General features: G+C 41.2%; 1 protein-coding gene across 3 annotated transcripts in view; it reads left to right on the top strand.

The window, feature by feature from the left end:
• Positions 1-11,742: 11,742 nt before the first annotated feature.
• LOC147420331 (serine/threonine-protein phosphatase PP1-like) overlaps positions 11,743-17,863 on the top strand; it is a 38,947-nt gene continuing 32,826 nt past the window's right edge. The window contains exon 1 of one of the 3 annotated variants that reach the window (XM_086504372.1): positions 11,743-12,132. In XM_086504372.1, coding sequence (XP_086360498.1) covers positions 11,955-12,132 — 178 coding nt within the window. In that variant the 5' untranslated portion in view covers positions 11,743-11,954. The remainder of the gene's footprint in view (positions 12,133-17,863) is intronic. The other 2 variants (XR_015186965.1, XM_086504371.1) reach the window with 2 other exon arrangements.

The following is a 17,863-nucleotide window of genomic DNA, read 5'->3' on the forward strand; positions in this document are numbered from 1 at the left end:
ACTTTTTCCTAGTGCAAACCAAGAGCCACATGACTAGTAAATCTACATACCATAGCCAACGCACTCCAAGAGACCACATTCTATGCAGGAATCTCATCCGAAACTTTTTGAGCTTTTATGAGACAATTTCGTATACATACCAACCAAAGCACCTCCGAGCACAACATGTTTCACCAAGAGCCCCTGATTAGCTACCTTATCATGAATAAATTTTCCCAAGGTGATGTCTTGCACTGCATATGTGATTGTATATGGAGAGATGTTGTGTTCGATTCTCATATGATACAAATAGATACAACACTACAAGATGCATGCATATGTGATTCCATTTGCAGAGGCGCCCTTTTTGCTTTGCATCTAGTGAAAATAGTCAAGAGCTTCCTTGCCACAACCATGTTGGGCATATTCTACAATCAACACACTCCAAGAGACAACATCTTAGGCAGGGAGCTCAAACAAAACTTTTCGAGCTTTTGTGAGGGCACCACAGTTAGCATACATATTGATCAAAGCATATCCAAACACAACATGTTTCTCCATCGGCCCTTGACTGAGAACCTAATCATGAATGACAATATCTCGCATAATGTCAAAGACATTCAAGGTTCATGCATAGTATTGCATCAAGAGGGACTCTTTTTGTTTTGCATCTTGTGATAGAGGAAGCTCCTTAAACACTTTTTGTGCTTTCTGAAGCGAGCCATATGCCTTCAAGATGCACGCATAGGTGATTGCAACTAGAGGAGCCCTAGCTTTGCATACATATCGACCAAGGCAGTGTCAAGAATGACATCATTTTTCAACAGCCTTTGCTAACAATATAATTATGAAATTTTGTGCCCATATCAACATCTTGCGTAGAGCCAGATGCCTTCAAGATGCACGCGTAGGTGATTTCAACTAGAGAGGATCCCTAGCTTTGCATCCATTGAAGCCTGAAAAGAGACTATATTTTTTTTCTCTGGACATGAAGCTCCTCAAGCACTTTCTGTGCTTTTTGAAGCAAACCACATTTGGCATACATATCGACCAAGGCAGTGCCAAGTACGACACCTTTTTTCAACACCCCTTACTAATAATATAATTGTGAACTTTTGTGCCCATATCAACATCTTGCGTAGAGCCACATGCCTTCACAAGATGCACACGTAGGTGATTGCATCTGGAGAGAAGCCCTCGCTTCGCATCCGCTTAAAGCAGACTAGAGCTTTACGGCCCTACCTCTGTGTGGAAAATCCCACAATCAATACATTCCAAGTCTACACTCTGGATAGGAAGCTCCTCGAGCACTTTTTGTGCTCTTTGAAGTGAACTATATTTGGCATACATATCGACCATGGCAGTGCTAAGCACGACGCCTTTTTTCAATGGCCTGTGACTAACAATAATAGTGAGAGTTTTTGTGTCCATATCAACACATGCCTTCAAGACGTGCGTATAGGTGATTGCAGCTGGAGAGAAGCCCTTGCTTTCCATCCACTAAAAACAAACTGGAGCTTTCTAGCCCTGTCCTTGTGTGGCAAATGCCACAAAATCAGTGCATTCCAAGAGTCCACACTCAGGACAGGAAGCTCCTCGAGCACTTCTTGTCCTCTCTGAAGTGAACCACATTTGGCATACATATCGACCAAGGTAGTGCTTAGCATGATACAATTTTCAACATCCCCTGATTGATAATATTAGGAGGATTTTTTCTATTCATATTAGCATCTTGCATAGAGCCACATGCCTTCATGATGTACGCGTAGGTGATTGCAGTTGGAGATAAGCCCTTGCTTTGCCACATCCACTGAAAACAAACTGGAGTTTTTTGGGCTTACCCGTTTGGAAATTCCCGCAATCAGTGCGCTCCAATAGTCCACACTTTGGACAAGAAGCTCCTTGAGCACTTTTTGTGCATTCTTAAGCGAACTACATTTGGCATACATATCAACCAAGGCATTACCAAGCACGACGCCTTTTTTCAACAACCCTTGATTAACAATATCAACAAGAATTTTTGTGCCAATATCAGCATCTTGCGTAGATCCACATACCTTCAAGATGCATGTGTAGGTGATTGTAGTTGGAGAGAAGCCCTTGCTTTGCAACATTTGGTGAAAATAGACTGGAGCTTTCTGGCCTACCTTTGTGTGGAAAATCTCGCAATCAGTGCACTCCAAGAGTCCACACTCTGGATAGGAAGCTCCTCAAACACTTTTTGTGCTCTCTGAAGCGAGCCACATTTGGCATACATATCGACCAAGGCATTGCCATGCATAATAATTTTTTGCAACAGACCCTGACTAACAATATCAATGAGAATTTTGCGCCCATATCAGCATCTTGCGTAGAGCCACATGCCTTCGAGATGCATGCATAGGTGATTGCAATTGGAGACAATCCCTTTCTTTGCATCATGCGATAAAAATAGACTGGAGCTTTCTGGTGTCTTGCCCCTGCGTGGCAAAATCCCACAATCATTGCACCCCAAGAGCCCACACTCTGGAAAGGATGCTCCTTGAGTACTTTTTGTGCTTTTTGAAGTGCACCACGTGTAGCAAACATGTCCACCAAGGCATTTTCGTGCACGACAATTTTTTGCAACAACCCTTGACTAACAATATCAGCAAGAACTTTCGTGCCCATATTAGTATCTTGCATAAAGCGACATGCGTTCAAAATGCATGCGTAGGTGATTGCAGCTGGAGAGAAGCCCTCGCTTTGCAGCATCCGCTGAAAATAGATTTGAGCTTCCTAGCCTGTCGTGTGTGGCAAATCCCACAATCAGTGCACTCCAAGAGTCCACACTCTGGATAGGAAGCTCCTCAAGCACTTTTGGTGCTCTTTGAAGCAAACCATATTTGGCATACATATCGACCAATTCATTGCCACGCATGATAATGTTTAGTAACAGCCCCTGACTAACAAAATCAGTGAGAATTTTTGCGCCCATATTTTCATCTTGCATAGAGACACATGCCTTCAAGATGCACGCGTAGGTGATTGTAACAACTGGAGAGAAGCACTCGCTTTGCACCATCCATTGAAAACACTAGAGCTTTCTGGCCCTCCCCCTATGTGGCAAAATCCTGCAATCAATGCACTGCAAGAGTCCACACTCCGGACAGGAAGCTCCTAGATCACTTTTTGTTCTTTTTGAAGTGCATCACATTTAGCAAACATGTCAACCAAGGCATTGCCAAGCATGAATTATTTTTGCAACAAACCCTAACTAACAATATCAATGAGAATTGTTATGCCCATATCAATATCTTGCACAGAGTCACATACCTTCAAGATGCATGCGTAGGTGATTGCATCTAGACAGAAGCCCTCACTTTGCATTTGTTGCAATCAGCCTTGAGCTTTCTCGTCCTACTTTTGTTGTGCGTATCCCGTAATCAGTGCATGTCAATCCGAATAATAAGCTAATGAAGGACTTTTTGTGCTTTCTAAAGTGCACCACATTTGGCATACATATCCTACCACGTTCCCATGCTCTCTCCTTTATCATCTCCCCCAAGCTGTTAAAGCTTTTAAAAATTTATCTCTACTAATTTTTTATCTAGGAGTGGTAGCATCCTCATCAAGTGTGGATTGCTTGTTGACCCACTTAGAGAGAAGAACCTAGGAATTTTTTTAGATCTTTAATATAAATGTAAAGGAAATTGTAATTTTTACAATAGCTAGACAAGAAGATAAACTCAAAATTATTCTCTACAAACAACAAGCTCATTAGATAAGTTTAGCTTATTATTAGCGAGATTCACTTCTCTGGCAAAGGCTCGTAATGGAGTGATTTAACAAACACTTCACACAAATCAAGTACTAGTTACTATCTTATTATCCTATAGACGAACGTTTGTGATAAAGACATCCTTAGAATTTTTTTTCTTTCTTATCTATCAAAGCATTCTCTTCAGTTTTGGATAACTTCAGATGGAAGTTAGATTATGGTTAAATGTAGGTTCCAGTACATGCCTTTACCATGGGTTTGTCTAGTCCTTTTTATCACCACTGATAAGGAATTATTGTAACCTCTAATACATTTTATCATTTATCGATTGAATTGAAGTTGTGATAAAGGCCTCGTTAGCATTTTTTTATTCTCTCTTATCTATCAAAGAATTCTCTTCAGTTTTGGATAGCTTCAAATGGAAATTAGAATATGGTTAAGGGTAGGTTCAAGTGTATGCCTTTACCATGGGTTTGGCTAGTCCTTTTTATCAATATTGACAAGGAATTATTGTAACCTCTAATACATTTTATTATTTGTCGATTGACTTGAAGTTCCATCTAATACCTATACCTACTACTATAAACATTTAGAGTTCTAGGCCTCGCTCGCTTTGAGTTGCTCATTCTTGTCCTACATAGCTGTGGTACTCTTGAGAGCTCTTTCCACTATGTCTGGATTCTAAGGAGTGTCTTGGTTTGAGAATGAGAACTCATTGGAAGAACTTGGCGATGGAGACCAAGCGTAGGTAGGATTTCTTCATTGTGCAGTGGCTGTAGGCAAAAACGTTGATGTAGAAGTGTATCTGCTGACTACATATGTCGTGGGAACCATAGAAGAAGTAGCATGAGATGCTCTTTTCTCCTCTTCCTACAAGAAATTAACAATACCATCTAGAGAAGGAAGAGGATCTTTCTCCTTTAAGATGGTCATAACGTGACAAAATTCAAAAGGTGAGCTATTAACAATACCATCTACAAAAGGCAGAGGGTCTTTCTCCTTTATAACAATCACAATTTGACAAAATTCAGCAGGTGATCTATTGAGTAAAATGGCAATAAGACCTTGTCAGGTACTGGAGCTTCAACCTATACTAGCCGGGTTTTGATGCTCTTTAACGTGTTAACTGATGTTGCTATATTTTCATTGGCATGCATGGTTAGAAAATATAATTCTATCTTTAAGCTCATCTTCGAATATTTGGCTTTTGCACCAAAAAGAGTTTCTATTTCTATCTAAGAATCACTTGAAGATGTGATATCATCTAAATAATGAATAAAATGGTCTTCTAGAGAAGTAAGAGCAATACCAAGTGCCTACTCATCTTTCCTTTGTTGTTCAGTAGATAAAGCTCTAGTGACTACAAACATTGTATCCATTTTTGTCTGCTGGAAGAGGCTTGATGATGCTCCAAAGATTTTTTTGCATCAGGTTTTCCTTGACTTTGATTTGCCACGTGTGAAAATTGAATCCGTCAAACTTGTTGATTTTGGATGCCATATTTGAATCTCCAAAAAACTTGATGACGACGACAATTGTTGAGAACCACATCTACATGCACATGACTCTTGACAAGGGGAGTTACTCTTTATAGCTACTTGAAGATAGGAATCACTTTTTGAGATGTGATGCAAGGTGAGCATTCAATTTTGCAAGCACAACTTGCAACACCACCTAGCTTTAAGAGCGTGTTAGAACACAAAAAACATTTGCAAGGCAGCAAAGTCAAACTATCAACTCATGCAAGACTTGCAAAAAATTAGAATGCCATTGTGCAAAACTTGTGGACCTTGACCTTTGCTGCAACCGCCCCTCTGCTTGTGCACATCAACATCATTTTGAAGCACTATAGGAAGGAGAGTAACGCCAACAAGCAACCTAGGGACTCCATCGACCGAGCATTGACCTAGCGTAGTGAGTAGCATTTTAGAGCACTATGTGTGGAGGAGCACCCCACATTAGCCACACCAACCTTGGCTATGATACCATTGTTAGCAACTTGAAGCATATATGGTGGGTGATGACAAGTGTAGGCCATGAGAGGAGGGAGAACGAGCGAGCATAATGTGTGTGTGTGTGTGTGTGTGTGTGTGTGTGAGAGAGAGAGAGAGAGAGAGAGAGAGAGAGAGAGAGAGAGAGAGAGAGAGAGAGAGAGAGAGAAATGAAATGAAATGTTATACGTCTTCAGAAGGCCAGAATGACCTATGAGACCAGAAAGTTACAATGTGGTGGATCTGATACAAAGTCAGAGTAACAAAAAAATGACAAAATAAAATGCTATGGAATCTGAAACAGCTAGGTGTGATCTAAGCAGATAGGTGGGATAGCTAAATCACAGATCACAAAAGATCCAGCATTGCTCCTCACTGGCGGATCTCATCAATCTTCTCCATGGTCAATAGCCTGACCAGGCATCGTGCATGCTGGGCCAAAGTGATCTTATTGATTGAACCTTTTACATATCTATAGAACCACTAAAGTTTGCATATAGAGTCCTAAAAATAGGAATGGCATGTATGAGTTCTGACTTGAGACATGTTTCCATGGGCTTGGACCTAACAAGTGGATAGACCTACAACATACACATGACACCTCTGACCACTATTCAACCCTTGGGAATAGTTATGAAGTGGGGTTTGGATTTCATGGGCCTTTCAAGAGAGTCACACCAAGAAAAAATAAGCACATGGTCATTGCAACATGCTATGTTAGCCTGTGGTGGGTGGAAGCTTAGGCACTATCCAACAATACAGCCAAGTCCATGGCCTAGTTCCTATTAGGAGCATATTATATGTCGACATGGATACCCCTTGGAGATAGTACAATGTCAGGTAACTAGTGGTAGATTCCTTAGGTAGCTCAAACACCATCCAAGCAAATACTCAGAGATAACTCGTCATCCAAGACATCTCTAAGGACTAGTTCCCACCTTCTACAATATGCCATTCTTCATAATAGCATTATACTTAAATTGTAGTGTAGCTAATTAGCATTCTATTTTTGGCATCATAAAATGAAAAAGGTTCTTCCTCATCATACACACCAAATACAACCAAAACATAGCAATCTAATGCATAAGAGGCATGATGAGAACTTGAACAAGTACAACTAGACAAAGGTGCAACCAATTTAATGGCATGCAAGGTTTACACTAACCATCATGGCATACCTCTATCCTCCTCATTAGCATCCCTATCCTCATCAATTACATCTTGTAAATATGCCCTAAAAAGCAAAATATCTATAACGTCTTTTGAAGCGTACCTAAGTTTCATATGTACCTCATTAGGACTCACATTCATGCTCCCACCAATAAACAAAGGCATCAACGTATCATATATATTTTGTGAGCTCAAATATTTTTCCTTGGTAGATGCTAATAGGGATTGAATTGCATCTTCCACAAAAAAATATTGACTAATTAGTACAAGCCCTGTTCATGGATGATACAACTTGTAACCTTTGCTTTCTAGACTGTAACAAATATTTCACACTTATCATCAAATTTCTCTATTGTTGCTTAGGCAACATGCCATAAGCCAACCAAACACATGTAAGTGACCAACGGATGTCTTCTTGCCATGTCAAGCCTCATATGGAATGGTAGAATACAATGCTTTAGTGGGACACATATCTAGTAGATATGCAACACACATGTCAGCAGCCTCAAGCCAAAATGCATACGGCAAAGTTTGACTTTTGACCACACATTGTCCCATCTCCATCAGTGACATGTTTTTTCTCTTGAAAACACCATTTTGTTATGGGGTATGTAAAATTAAACCTTCTATTTCATTCCATGACTTACCAAAATGCATGGAATTCTTTCAATATATATGAGGGCGCCCATAGTACAATTAAACACATTTTCAGTCATAAGCATAAATTGCTTGAAGCACATAGACACTTAGACTTCTTCTTAAGAATATACACCCATGCATTCCTTGATAAATCCCTAGGGTACACCTAAAAATATGTAAGTGTAGCACATGCGTTCACTCGGAGGGGTTTTTTATGTTTCAAAGAGTTACGTAATTACATGTACAAAGGGGGACTAAAAAATGAAAGCTTTAAAAACAATTACAGGTTTATGAAAGAGAAGGAGTCTTTTATTTCATGGTAAAGTGTGTGTGTGTTGCTATTTTTAGACTTCTACTTATACACAAAACAAAATTAGTTCAAAAGACAGTTGGCTTTAGACAAAGGACAATGATAAGCACAAAAACAACTCGGTCTTTGATTCATTTTTGTACATCATAGTGAGAATGAGGTATCATTCTAGTGTTTTATACATAAGATAGTAAAAAAAAACTTATTCTGAAGTGAAAGAGGCCAGGTTACAATGATTGACAACATTAGCCAAGAAGATCCTGAGTAAAGATAGAGTCCTCATCTACATCCCTATAAACAAGACAACAAATTCATTAGCCTTTAATACGTTGGTATAACCAAAGTTGTCCTGAGCTACAAAGTGTGCTTTACAAAGCTATGGATGCCTACAATTGTGGGACCAAATGCTAAAGCTGGTATGTAAGGCCTGGGCAGGCAAAGGTCAGAGGAAATGCATGTAAAATGTAGTTTCTTGGGCCAAGATGGCTCCAGGAAAGGCCAAATGGGATAATAGGTCCAAGTGTTTGAAGTGTTGTGCTACTATCCAAGAATATAGTGTTCAAAGTGCTCTAGAAGTCAGTCCAGACGACTCCTCAAACGGAGCCACGATATGAAAGATAATGAAGTTTAAAGTTAGAAGATTTTGCAGATACCCGACGAATAGGGCAGATGGGGACAGATGGCCAAGGCTAGTTTTAACAAGTGAATGTGAAGCACTCAAGTTGTGGAGCATGCCGATCTTCTCGGATAGTCAAACGGAGCTCTACAGGGTAGGTTATGGGTGGCCAGTTAAATGTTTGTCGGGGGCTAGTTATGGGCCAACTTACCCACATTGGAAAGCGTGTCAACTTGGAGATTTTGGGCCTCAACCAAGTTCTAAAATATCATATGCAATGTATGGGGGTAGCCAGAGTTTACGGCTTGTCAAATGGGATCACGAGGGCCAAGATATTGCAGCTAGAAGTTTGGGGTCAAAAGACGGCGGGGAGATGCCATGTGTTTTTTGCCAATTTTGGCCACCTCGATTAGTGGGCGCGGGGAATCAAATTGTGTCGGATTTGTACGGATTATAGCTGAGGACTGGGTCTACAGGCAATGCTTTACGGCTTGAGCATTGGATAACTGTGCAAGAAGTGGCAAGGCCATGAAATTGAAAAAAACTGAAGTCTTTTTAACACTAGTTTGGTACCAAAACAGGACACTTAAATGTCCTTTCTTTACAAATTTAAATTAAATGCTACTTGCATTAGACGGTTTATTTAAGAAAACCCTCTTGATATGCTTAAATATGTTAGCTAGAGGGTCTTTTAAAAATATAACCTTGCATTTTAGAATCTACCATGATCAAGAACTATACTCATCAAGTTCACTCTCGTAAGACTACGATCGATGCTTTGAAGAAATTGCCTTTATAAACTCAAGAAAAAAATGAAGCGACCTTGTAGAAAAATTTAGGTGACTTTTCCACAATTTTTCTATACATAATTGAAAGTTTCATATGCAAAATATTTGACTTTGGAGCATATAAAATAATGGAAAGCTCCATGTGTTTGATATGGTCATTTCAAGCATATCATTGTATACAAAGAAAAATATGTTTCTGATGTATTTGTGAGTTTTAAAAAGTGATACATTGCTTGACCTTTCCATTGAGCACTCAAGGTGGCAAGTAGAAGGGCTTTGGTATGCAACAATTATTAGATCATTTTAAATATTCAAAATTGCATAAGAGAAAACTTTGATATTTTTATTCTTGAGACATAAGCATCCAAAACCTCAAATAATATCAAACTTCCCATGTAGATCAACTAAATGTATCAAAGTACGTGGTACATACACAATCAGGGTGCCTAAAACCTTGGTTTCAATGGTATTATGGAGAACTCAAGATTCTCAACAATTTTTGTACGATAAAAAATTCAAGATAGAGTTCAAGCAACGAGATTTAATTGAGTTAGGGAGCCCAAAAAATACGTAGTTTTTTGGTTGAAACATATAAAATCATTTGTAGTTGTCAAATTTCACTATAATAGTACCATTTTCACGAGGGGACCTTTGGAAGACCAAAATTATGCTCTTATTCAGCACGTGCTCAAGTATGAAGTTATGTCTATAACTTGTGTGTGACTTGAAAACTTATCTTTAAAGTGCATTCAATTGTTAAGTGCTAACACTTGGCTTTTATAAACATAAAAAAGGCCATATCTACAAAAAGATATAAGGATTTTATGATTTTTTTGGCAAAACAACTTGAAATTTTACTAAAATTTATGACTTAGAACTTACCAGAATTCTCTCCATACGGATTGTATTTTGATATGGAGAAAAATCCAGTGTTTTCTTTCTCTCATAACCAACCTATGGTAATAGATTGCCACTTGGTAGAAAAATAGAACACTTAAGTGTCCAATTACAAAACTAGTGTTAATTAAGGGGCCTTGAGGGCCAAGTGATGGAGCAGTGCCACATGGCACGTCCATAATCCCACATGCGTAGGTGCTAGGGTCGAGCTTAATGTATTTATCCTAGAGTGAGCGCACCTTATCGACAACGAGTTGACGAGAGTGAGATCCTTGGGAGCTCCCTAGCTATGGCATCCGTGGGCGGCCTTGCGTGCGCGCGAGCACCTACAGTTGGTGGAGTTTCTGATGGCCTTTGGGCGGTAGTGGTCTGCGAGGTGGATGACGTGGCAGTTCAGTAAGGGGCCATGCCCGCGGGCCTTCAAAACGGCCAAAGCTTTTTATTGAAGGGAATGTGCACCAAAAGGGTTGGCACAACGCCGTGACAACCAAAATGGGCTCAAGTGAGGGATTCTCAAGTGGAGAGAGAGAGAGAGAGAGAGAGAGAGAGAGAGAGAGAGAGAGAGAGAGAGAGAGAGAGAGAGAGAGAGAGAGAGAGGACGTGCCGAGGTGTCAGCACCCCATCAAATGTGCTAAAGTGGTATGCCCAAGTGGGTCAAACGAGCCCCAATTCAAAAAAAGAGGCTCCCTTGAGTTGAACGAGCAAAAGAAACCCACCTTTTTGTTTTTATTGTAAATGAAGCCTCCCTATAAGAGGGATGATTGTAAAGTGAAAAGGGCTTTATTGCCAAAGAGTGTTTGGGAACAAGTAAAGAGGAGCTTTTGCTCTTTGTAAGACATGGAGTCTGTGTAAGCTTTTGCAAGGAGAAGCCCTCTTTGTGTCGATTCTTGTGAAGGAGTGCTCCTAAATAATCCCAATGTGCATCACAATGGACCTTGAATGGGTTGGCGAGGTCTTGGAGTATTACTACTAGTTGAGTCATGCGAAGTTGCTTAAGTTTTTCAAAGGCTAAATGTTTCTTTGCAATCAATCAACCTTTTTCTTTGTCAAGAGATGAAATGGAATTGCTATAATTAAGACTCTCTCTTTGTATTTCTTATACAAGCAGACCATCCTATGAAGCTTTGAAGTTCATGTATGTTCTTTCGTATAATCAAAACCAATTTTGATACCATCCTTGCAGCATGACTATCCTCTTTCCCTAACAAGCTAGTGATGCAATGGTCGAGCTCTTCCTTATGCCCTTTTCCAAGATCCCATCTTGTGTAAGGTATGCTTGTGAAACTAAGGGCTTAACATGTTGAGTGCCATAATTGGCATTCAATTGTGCACGCTGTGTGGAAAACATCGACGATGGGTTGATTCGGTGGGATCCAAAATTTTGGGCAGCCCTCTACCCTCTTTTGGGCAGCCTCTACCCTCTGTCTAGATCTCTCACCAACACGAGGCAACATGCTTTGTGTGTTGTTGTGTGCCACTCTTTTAAATACGTGGGCGGTGTATATGTGAACATGGTGGCATGGGGTTGGTATGGTGTGAACGCCCTAACATGGACCGTTCCAACATTCTTTGACCTTTACAAACTTGCCAGGTGCCCACCAGGTTGCCCTCTTTTAGAGTTTGGAGGAAGAAGGGAAAGCTGAAAGCGCACACCCTTGTTCCTCTGTGCAAAACTTTTTAGCGTGAAGGAGAGCTGCGTTGCTTGCAGTAAAAACCCTAGCTAGGGTTTCCGTTCATCGAGCTGCAGAAAAGCCCATTCACCGGAAATCTTCACTCTACTCTGTGTGCAAAAACCTTGCACGTTTGTTGTCAGCAGTGGCTGCTCATGGACCCTGCCGTTGTTGATGATATTATTGCTCGCTTGCTTGAGGTGCGAAGCTCCCGGCCCGGCAAGCAGGTTCAGCTTTCTGAAAACGAGATCCGGCAGCTCTGTTCTACTTCCAAAAATATCTTCATGCAGCAGCCTAATCTGCTGGAGCTGGAGGCTCCCCTCAAGATTTGTGGTTAGTTTTTCCTTCTGGTTTTCTTGGGTTCAAATGTGGGGTTGCATTTCAAATCCCAGTTCTTGAAGGATGCATAGCTGCTTGCGGTCATGGCATTCAGTGCCAGTCAGGTATCTTTGGATCAAACTAAAAGAGCCGAGCCTGTGATTGTGTTCTGGTTTTTTGCAGTGTTAGACAAGATTCTTGTGTAATTTTTAGTGTTTTAGTACTTTGAAGAAATCAAAGTGCACTTTGACAGCATTATATTTGTCTATCAGGTGGGCGCAAAGTAGGAATCTTCCGGTCTCATTTTCGTTTTGAGTATGCTAAGAACACAGTTAGACAACTGATTCTTATCAACTGGGATGTTTGATAGTCAAGAACAGAGCTAGACACTGATAATGTCATGTAGAGAGTTCTATGTCGCTGAGATGAGAAAGACACGAATCATAAAAACAGCATGGTTTTAACAGTTCAGAAGATACGTTTGCCTGGTGATGCAAGGCTCCTTATTTGCTTGGCTTGAATGTGGTTTCAAGTCATACAAAGTGCGTTTAGTTCCCTTGAGCCCAACAGGCAGTCTGTAAATCCTCGCCCACCTTAACATCACTACAATTGAGCACGCACTTTGCAATCCTCGCCACCTGAACGTTGAGGATCACGGTTCATCAAGACTTTCTATTAAGGCCAAATTCAACAAAAGCTACTATATGTTACCTGTAAACATGGTTTTTAAATTAAATACTGTTGAACACTAACGTATTGCCCTTAGCCCCTCGTTGTTTCTCTTTTCTGCTTATCAAAGAATTTATTTTTTTCTTCTTTCTGTGGGCTTATATGGTGTTTATGCCAGTGCTTACAATGATTGTGACAGATGAGATATAGATGAGTTGTCTATGGCAGTTTTCATAATGTATTTCTGCCAAAAATCATCAAGGGTGTTGCTCACAAACCCTAGTATCTTGTTGCATACTCATAGGAGTTTAAGGTACAAAATGTTGATATCATTGAATAGGAGGGATACGATAAAATGAAAGCTGGATATTCCTGCTGGGGTGTAAACCTCAATCTACGTGGTACGAAGACTTCTATGGAAAACCCTCTTGAAAATCACGTGTGTCCATGTACAAAGCCTTAAGTCATGTAATGTGACAAGTGGCCAGTGTACATATATGTTGCAGCTAGGTTTTTCAATAGCACTTCTCTTTCCTTCTAATTGTCCTACCAGTTGCGTTACTCATGCACTTCAAAGTTTGTTTTAATCCACAGAGATAAGTCGGAAGGAAAGAATGTTGCCCGCACAAGCGGTTAGATGATTTCAATAATTAGCTTAGATTTTCACAAATCACAGAGCCACTCTTGCTAAAGAAAGGCTATTGTATGTCCATTGCAAAGGTGCACTCTCAACAAAGCAATGCTTTCAAAGTTAGTAGTGTTTAGCTTACAGACATAAAGTGCATTACACAATGACATGATTTTTGCCAAGGTAGAGATGTGTCTGGTGGTATTGACCAATTCTTTTACCTTTGGTCAAGAACGCCACTCTGGAAATTTATGTCTTTACTAACCAATAACCCAAACAAAAATCAATAGATGAATTGTAAATGTTGTGGAAGTGAAAATGGAACTTGAGTGCTAATGGCATTATGCCCTCTCAGTTATAGGCACCTGTCTCCACAATATAACTCAATTCATCTATTATTTATGTTAGTGCTTAATAGCACCTAAAATGTAAGCTGTTAAGGATAATTGGTGGCTAAAAAGTTGTCCAACAGATCGTTTTCCGTAGTAGCTTCCACATCTTTAGTTTAACATATTGCACGGAAGCTTGTGTTTGGGTTCGTGTTGCCACCTTGGGCTGCACTGATTGAATGCTTTAGTTGAGTTGTGCTTTGATAGTGGTCCTTATGCAACATCATCATTTTGTGACATACCCCCCTCCCCATGCAGACCATCGTAAGGCGCTATGTGGGATCGGTATTAGAAGGAGACCAATGATCGACCTGTAAAGATACCTACCCTTACGACTTGTTCGGCTGATAGTCATTTAGATGGTATCAACTATTGTACTCGGAGGATGATGACGATGGCGGTATTTGACTCGTATGATCTTGGGTTCTTTGTGATTGAGAAGGCGGAAAAGCCATTCACAACGATCTTGGTTTCTTTGTGATCGAGAAGGTAGAAAAGCCATCCACAACAAAGGAGGGTGCACTTTAGGAGAGTTCCAATGCTTGAGTGCGGCCTTTTATCATCTTGAATTGTACTCCGTATGTTATGTGCAACGGACGTGATTGATGGTGTGTGCTTAGGATTAGTGCTCATTGCATACTCAAGGTTCCTTTTAATGACTGAGAGACTTCCTTTTACTTTATGAGAGTTGTGCAAAAGAAGAGAGAGAGAGAGAGAGAGAGAGAGAGAGAGAGAGAGAGAGAGAGAGAGAGAGAGAGAGAGAGAGAGGACTGACACCAGATGGAGCCCCAAATCCCCCTCCAAGGGCCCTCCTCTCTATCGCTAGAGAGTGTTAGATTTACACCACTCTGCTGCTTCACATGTAAGGTGCAGCGGAATGAATGTTTGAACTTTGCTCAAGATGAGTGCTCCAAACTGTGCTCAAGGGTTCCCCTTACTTACGGAAGGGAGAGCCTCCCGTTCCTTTAGTGAGAGAGTGCAATGGACACAAACAAAGTGAATGAACATTGTGAATGGAAGTGCATGAGACTGAAAGATAGAGAAAGGACTACACGTAAAACCCTCCTCCGAAGGCCCCACTCTCTATGGCGACAGCAGTCTACTATTGATTGCACAAATCTCTACAATGCTTGGACTTGTCGACGATGTCGACGACGACGAGACGAGCTGAAATCTGGAAACTCTAAGGGTTGAAATCTGCAAATATTTATATGCTTAATTCAGATTCTATGTCGGTGACGATGTCGATGACGACGATGCTACGACGACGCACTGATGCTACGACGATGCTGATGGTTCTTGATGATCCGTTGTGGTAAATCTGCAAAACATTGGGGCTGATCTGCAAATAAAAAATGCTAGGGCTGTAAATGGCTCTGCTGTCGTCGGATGGCCTGCCAATTGCAAATCGCTAGGTCTCTTCTTGAGTCTTTTGTCGCCAGGGACGTGCAAAAGCAAAAACGCTGGCTGATCTGGTCCAAAAACGCTAGGTGGTTGCTGTGGAGCAAAAACGCTAGGGCTTGGGGTTCTGTTGAGAAGTTGCCTGCTGAGCAATGGTGCTCTTGCTGTCTCTTCTGCCCATTAGTGCTAGTCTAGGTTTGCTTGTATACAAAACTTTACTCAATTTGCCTTACCTACTTTCCAACAAAAGTCACTTAAAAATAATAAGTGAAAAATATCAAAAATAGGTAAAATAGGCTAAATGCACTGGAAAATTCCCCTGAAGGATTCTGATGGGAATGCTTATGATCATGTTGTGTGCAACCAGAGGATATGCATCTACAGTAAGTGTTTGTACATGCACGGTCTGCGAACATTCACAAAAGTGCCAGAACACTTCTAATCTAGATTGATTGGACTGACGGAATCCTTGTCGTGCTGTAGCTTGTCCACGGACACATAGGGTTAGATGTGTCACGTGACATCCCCTCCTTTTCAATTTGAGGTACTGGTATCGAACTTTCTTTGTTCTAGTGATCCAATTTGGCTTGACTTTCTTTGGCTTCCAAGTCGTACTTACGCTCTATGGCTGCCACGCTTTCTTCGTAGTCACGATCTATGGCTGCCATGCTTTTTTCGTAGGCCTTTCTTTCTGCTTTTCTTTCTTCGTGTTCTAACTTCATGTCCATCACCATCTTGTCGAAAGCCTCCATAGGAGTTAGTGCAATCCTTGACGTAGATGGGGCAGGGGGAGGGTTGGAAAAACCTCCCGGTGGGGAAAATTCTTCTTCACCTCTCTCATGCTCATCACCTCCAAGCGAAGTATCCGTTCCGCTTCGAGTGATGACCATCCACTGAAGTCGTGGGTTCTTGTGGTCTTGGGTTGTTAAGTTCACGAGGAACTTGGGTTCTTGAGGGTCTTCGTGTTCTTGGATCTTGAGGTTCTTCTTTTGTCACGTGACACATCCAACCCTATGTGTCCGTGGACAAGCTACAGCATGATCAGGGTTCCGTCAATCCAGTCAGTCTAGATTAGAAGTGATCTGGCATTTTTGTGAGTCTATTCGTAGACCGTGCATGCCCAGTCACTTAGTGTAGATGCATAACCTCTGGATGCACACAACATGATCATAAGCATTCCCATCAGCATCCATCAGAATCCTTCAGGGGAATTTTCAAGTGCATTTAGCCTATTTTACTTATTTTTGACATTTTCACTTATTATTTTTAAGTGACTTTTGTTGGAAAGTAGGTAGGGCAAATTAAGTAAGTTTGTATATAAGCAAACCTAGGCTAGCACTAAATGGCAGAAGAGGCAACATGAGCCAAGCTCAGTAGGCAACTTCTCAAGCAAGACCTTGGCGGTTCTCCCCTCCAAGCAAGACTCAGCACCTAGCGTTTTCTTCATCTGCATCAGCCTTGCGTTTTCAGCATTTGCATCATCGCCAGCAAGTCCCAATCCTTGGCGTTTTTGCATCAGGATATCATCACCCACACACCCCCAGACCTAGCGTTTCCAGATTGCAGCCCTAGCGTTTTTCATAAGGCTAGCGTTTTCAGCAGATGGAACCTCAGCATGCAGCGTTTTTCAGCAATAAGGAACCCGCAAATTCAGCCCTAAGAGAGTAGCAGATTCAGCCCGACGATCATGAGTTTTCAGCCCTACAGTAGATGCAGATTTTCAGCCATAAAGACCAGAAAATTCAGCATTTTCCTTAGCGTTTTCGGCAACAACAGATTTCAGCCCATAGCGTTTTTGGACAGCAGATAAAAGATTGCAGATTTCAGCCCTTAGGTTGGTCCGTCGTCCCCGTCGTCAGTGCCGACATAGCCTAGAATTGCATCAGTCATATGCATCCCCATTGTACCAAGTCGTGCAATCATAAGTAGACCACTCTCGCTGACGAGAGTGGGGCCTTCGGAGGAGGGTTTTACAGTGTCTCTGGTGTCGTATCTCTCTTCTCTCTCTATCTCTCAGTCTCATACACTTGCGCGCACAGTGTACACTCATTCACTCTCATTAAGAACGGAAGGCTCTACCTTCCATAGGAACAAAAGGAACCTTGAGCACAGTTCGGAGCACTCATCTTGAGCAAAGCGCAAACATTCATTCCGCTGCACCTAACATTGGTATTAGAGCTTTGGCAGTGTTCTGTATTACTCAAGGAAAGAACCACAAGAACCATATATATATATATATATATATATATATATATATATATATATATATATATATATATTTTGGCTTGTTGCGGTCGCACGAACCCAAGTTCGGTTGGGCTTGTCTATTCCTAATCGTGGTTTTGAAGAGTGACAGAAAACCCAAGAAAGAAGGGCTTGTCCAGCCCATCGTTACATGGGACGGCGTGTCAGGGTCGGGAACGGGGAAACGGGGACGGAGGTCGGAACGGCAATAAAAAAAGAGTTTTTTTGGCATTTTTTGACCTACAGACATGCGACACACATAGAGCATCACTTTGACCACAAATTTACACTAATTAGACCAAAGAACAAGAGTCATATAGGCGGAAATGTGCCTAATAAAACATCGATGATCGATGGATACAAAATGAGAAGTGCATGCCACAAGGGCTCAAGGGTCGAAAAGCCTAAAGGACTT

This window comes from Adiantum capillus-veneris, chromosome 28 (genome assembly GCF_014529385.1).
Source record: "Adiantum capillus-veneris isolate H3 chromosome 28, ASM1452938v2, whole genome shotgun sequence".
NCBI lineage: Eukaryota > Viridiplantae > Streptophyta > Polypodiopsida > Polypodiales > Pteridaceae > Adiantum > Adiantum capillus-veneris.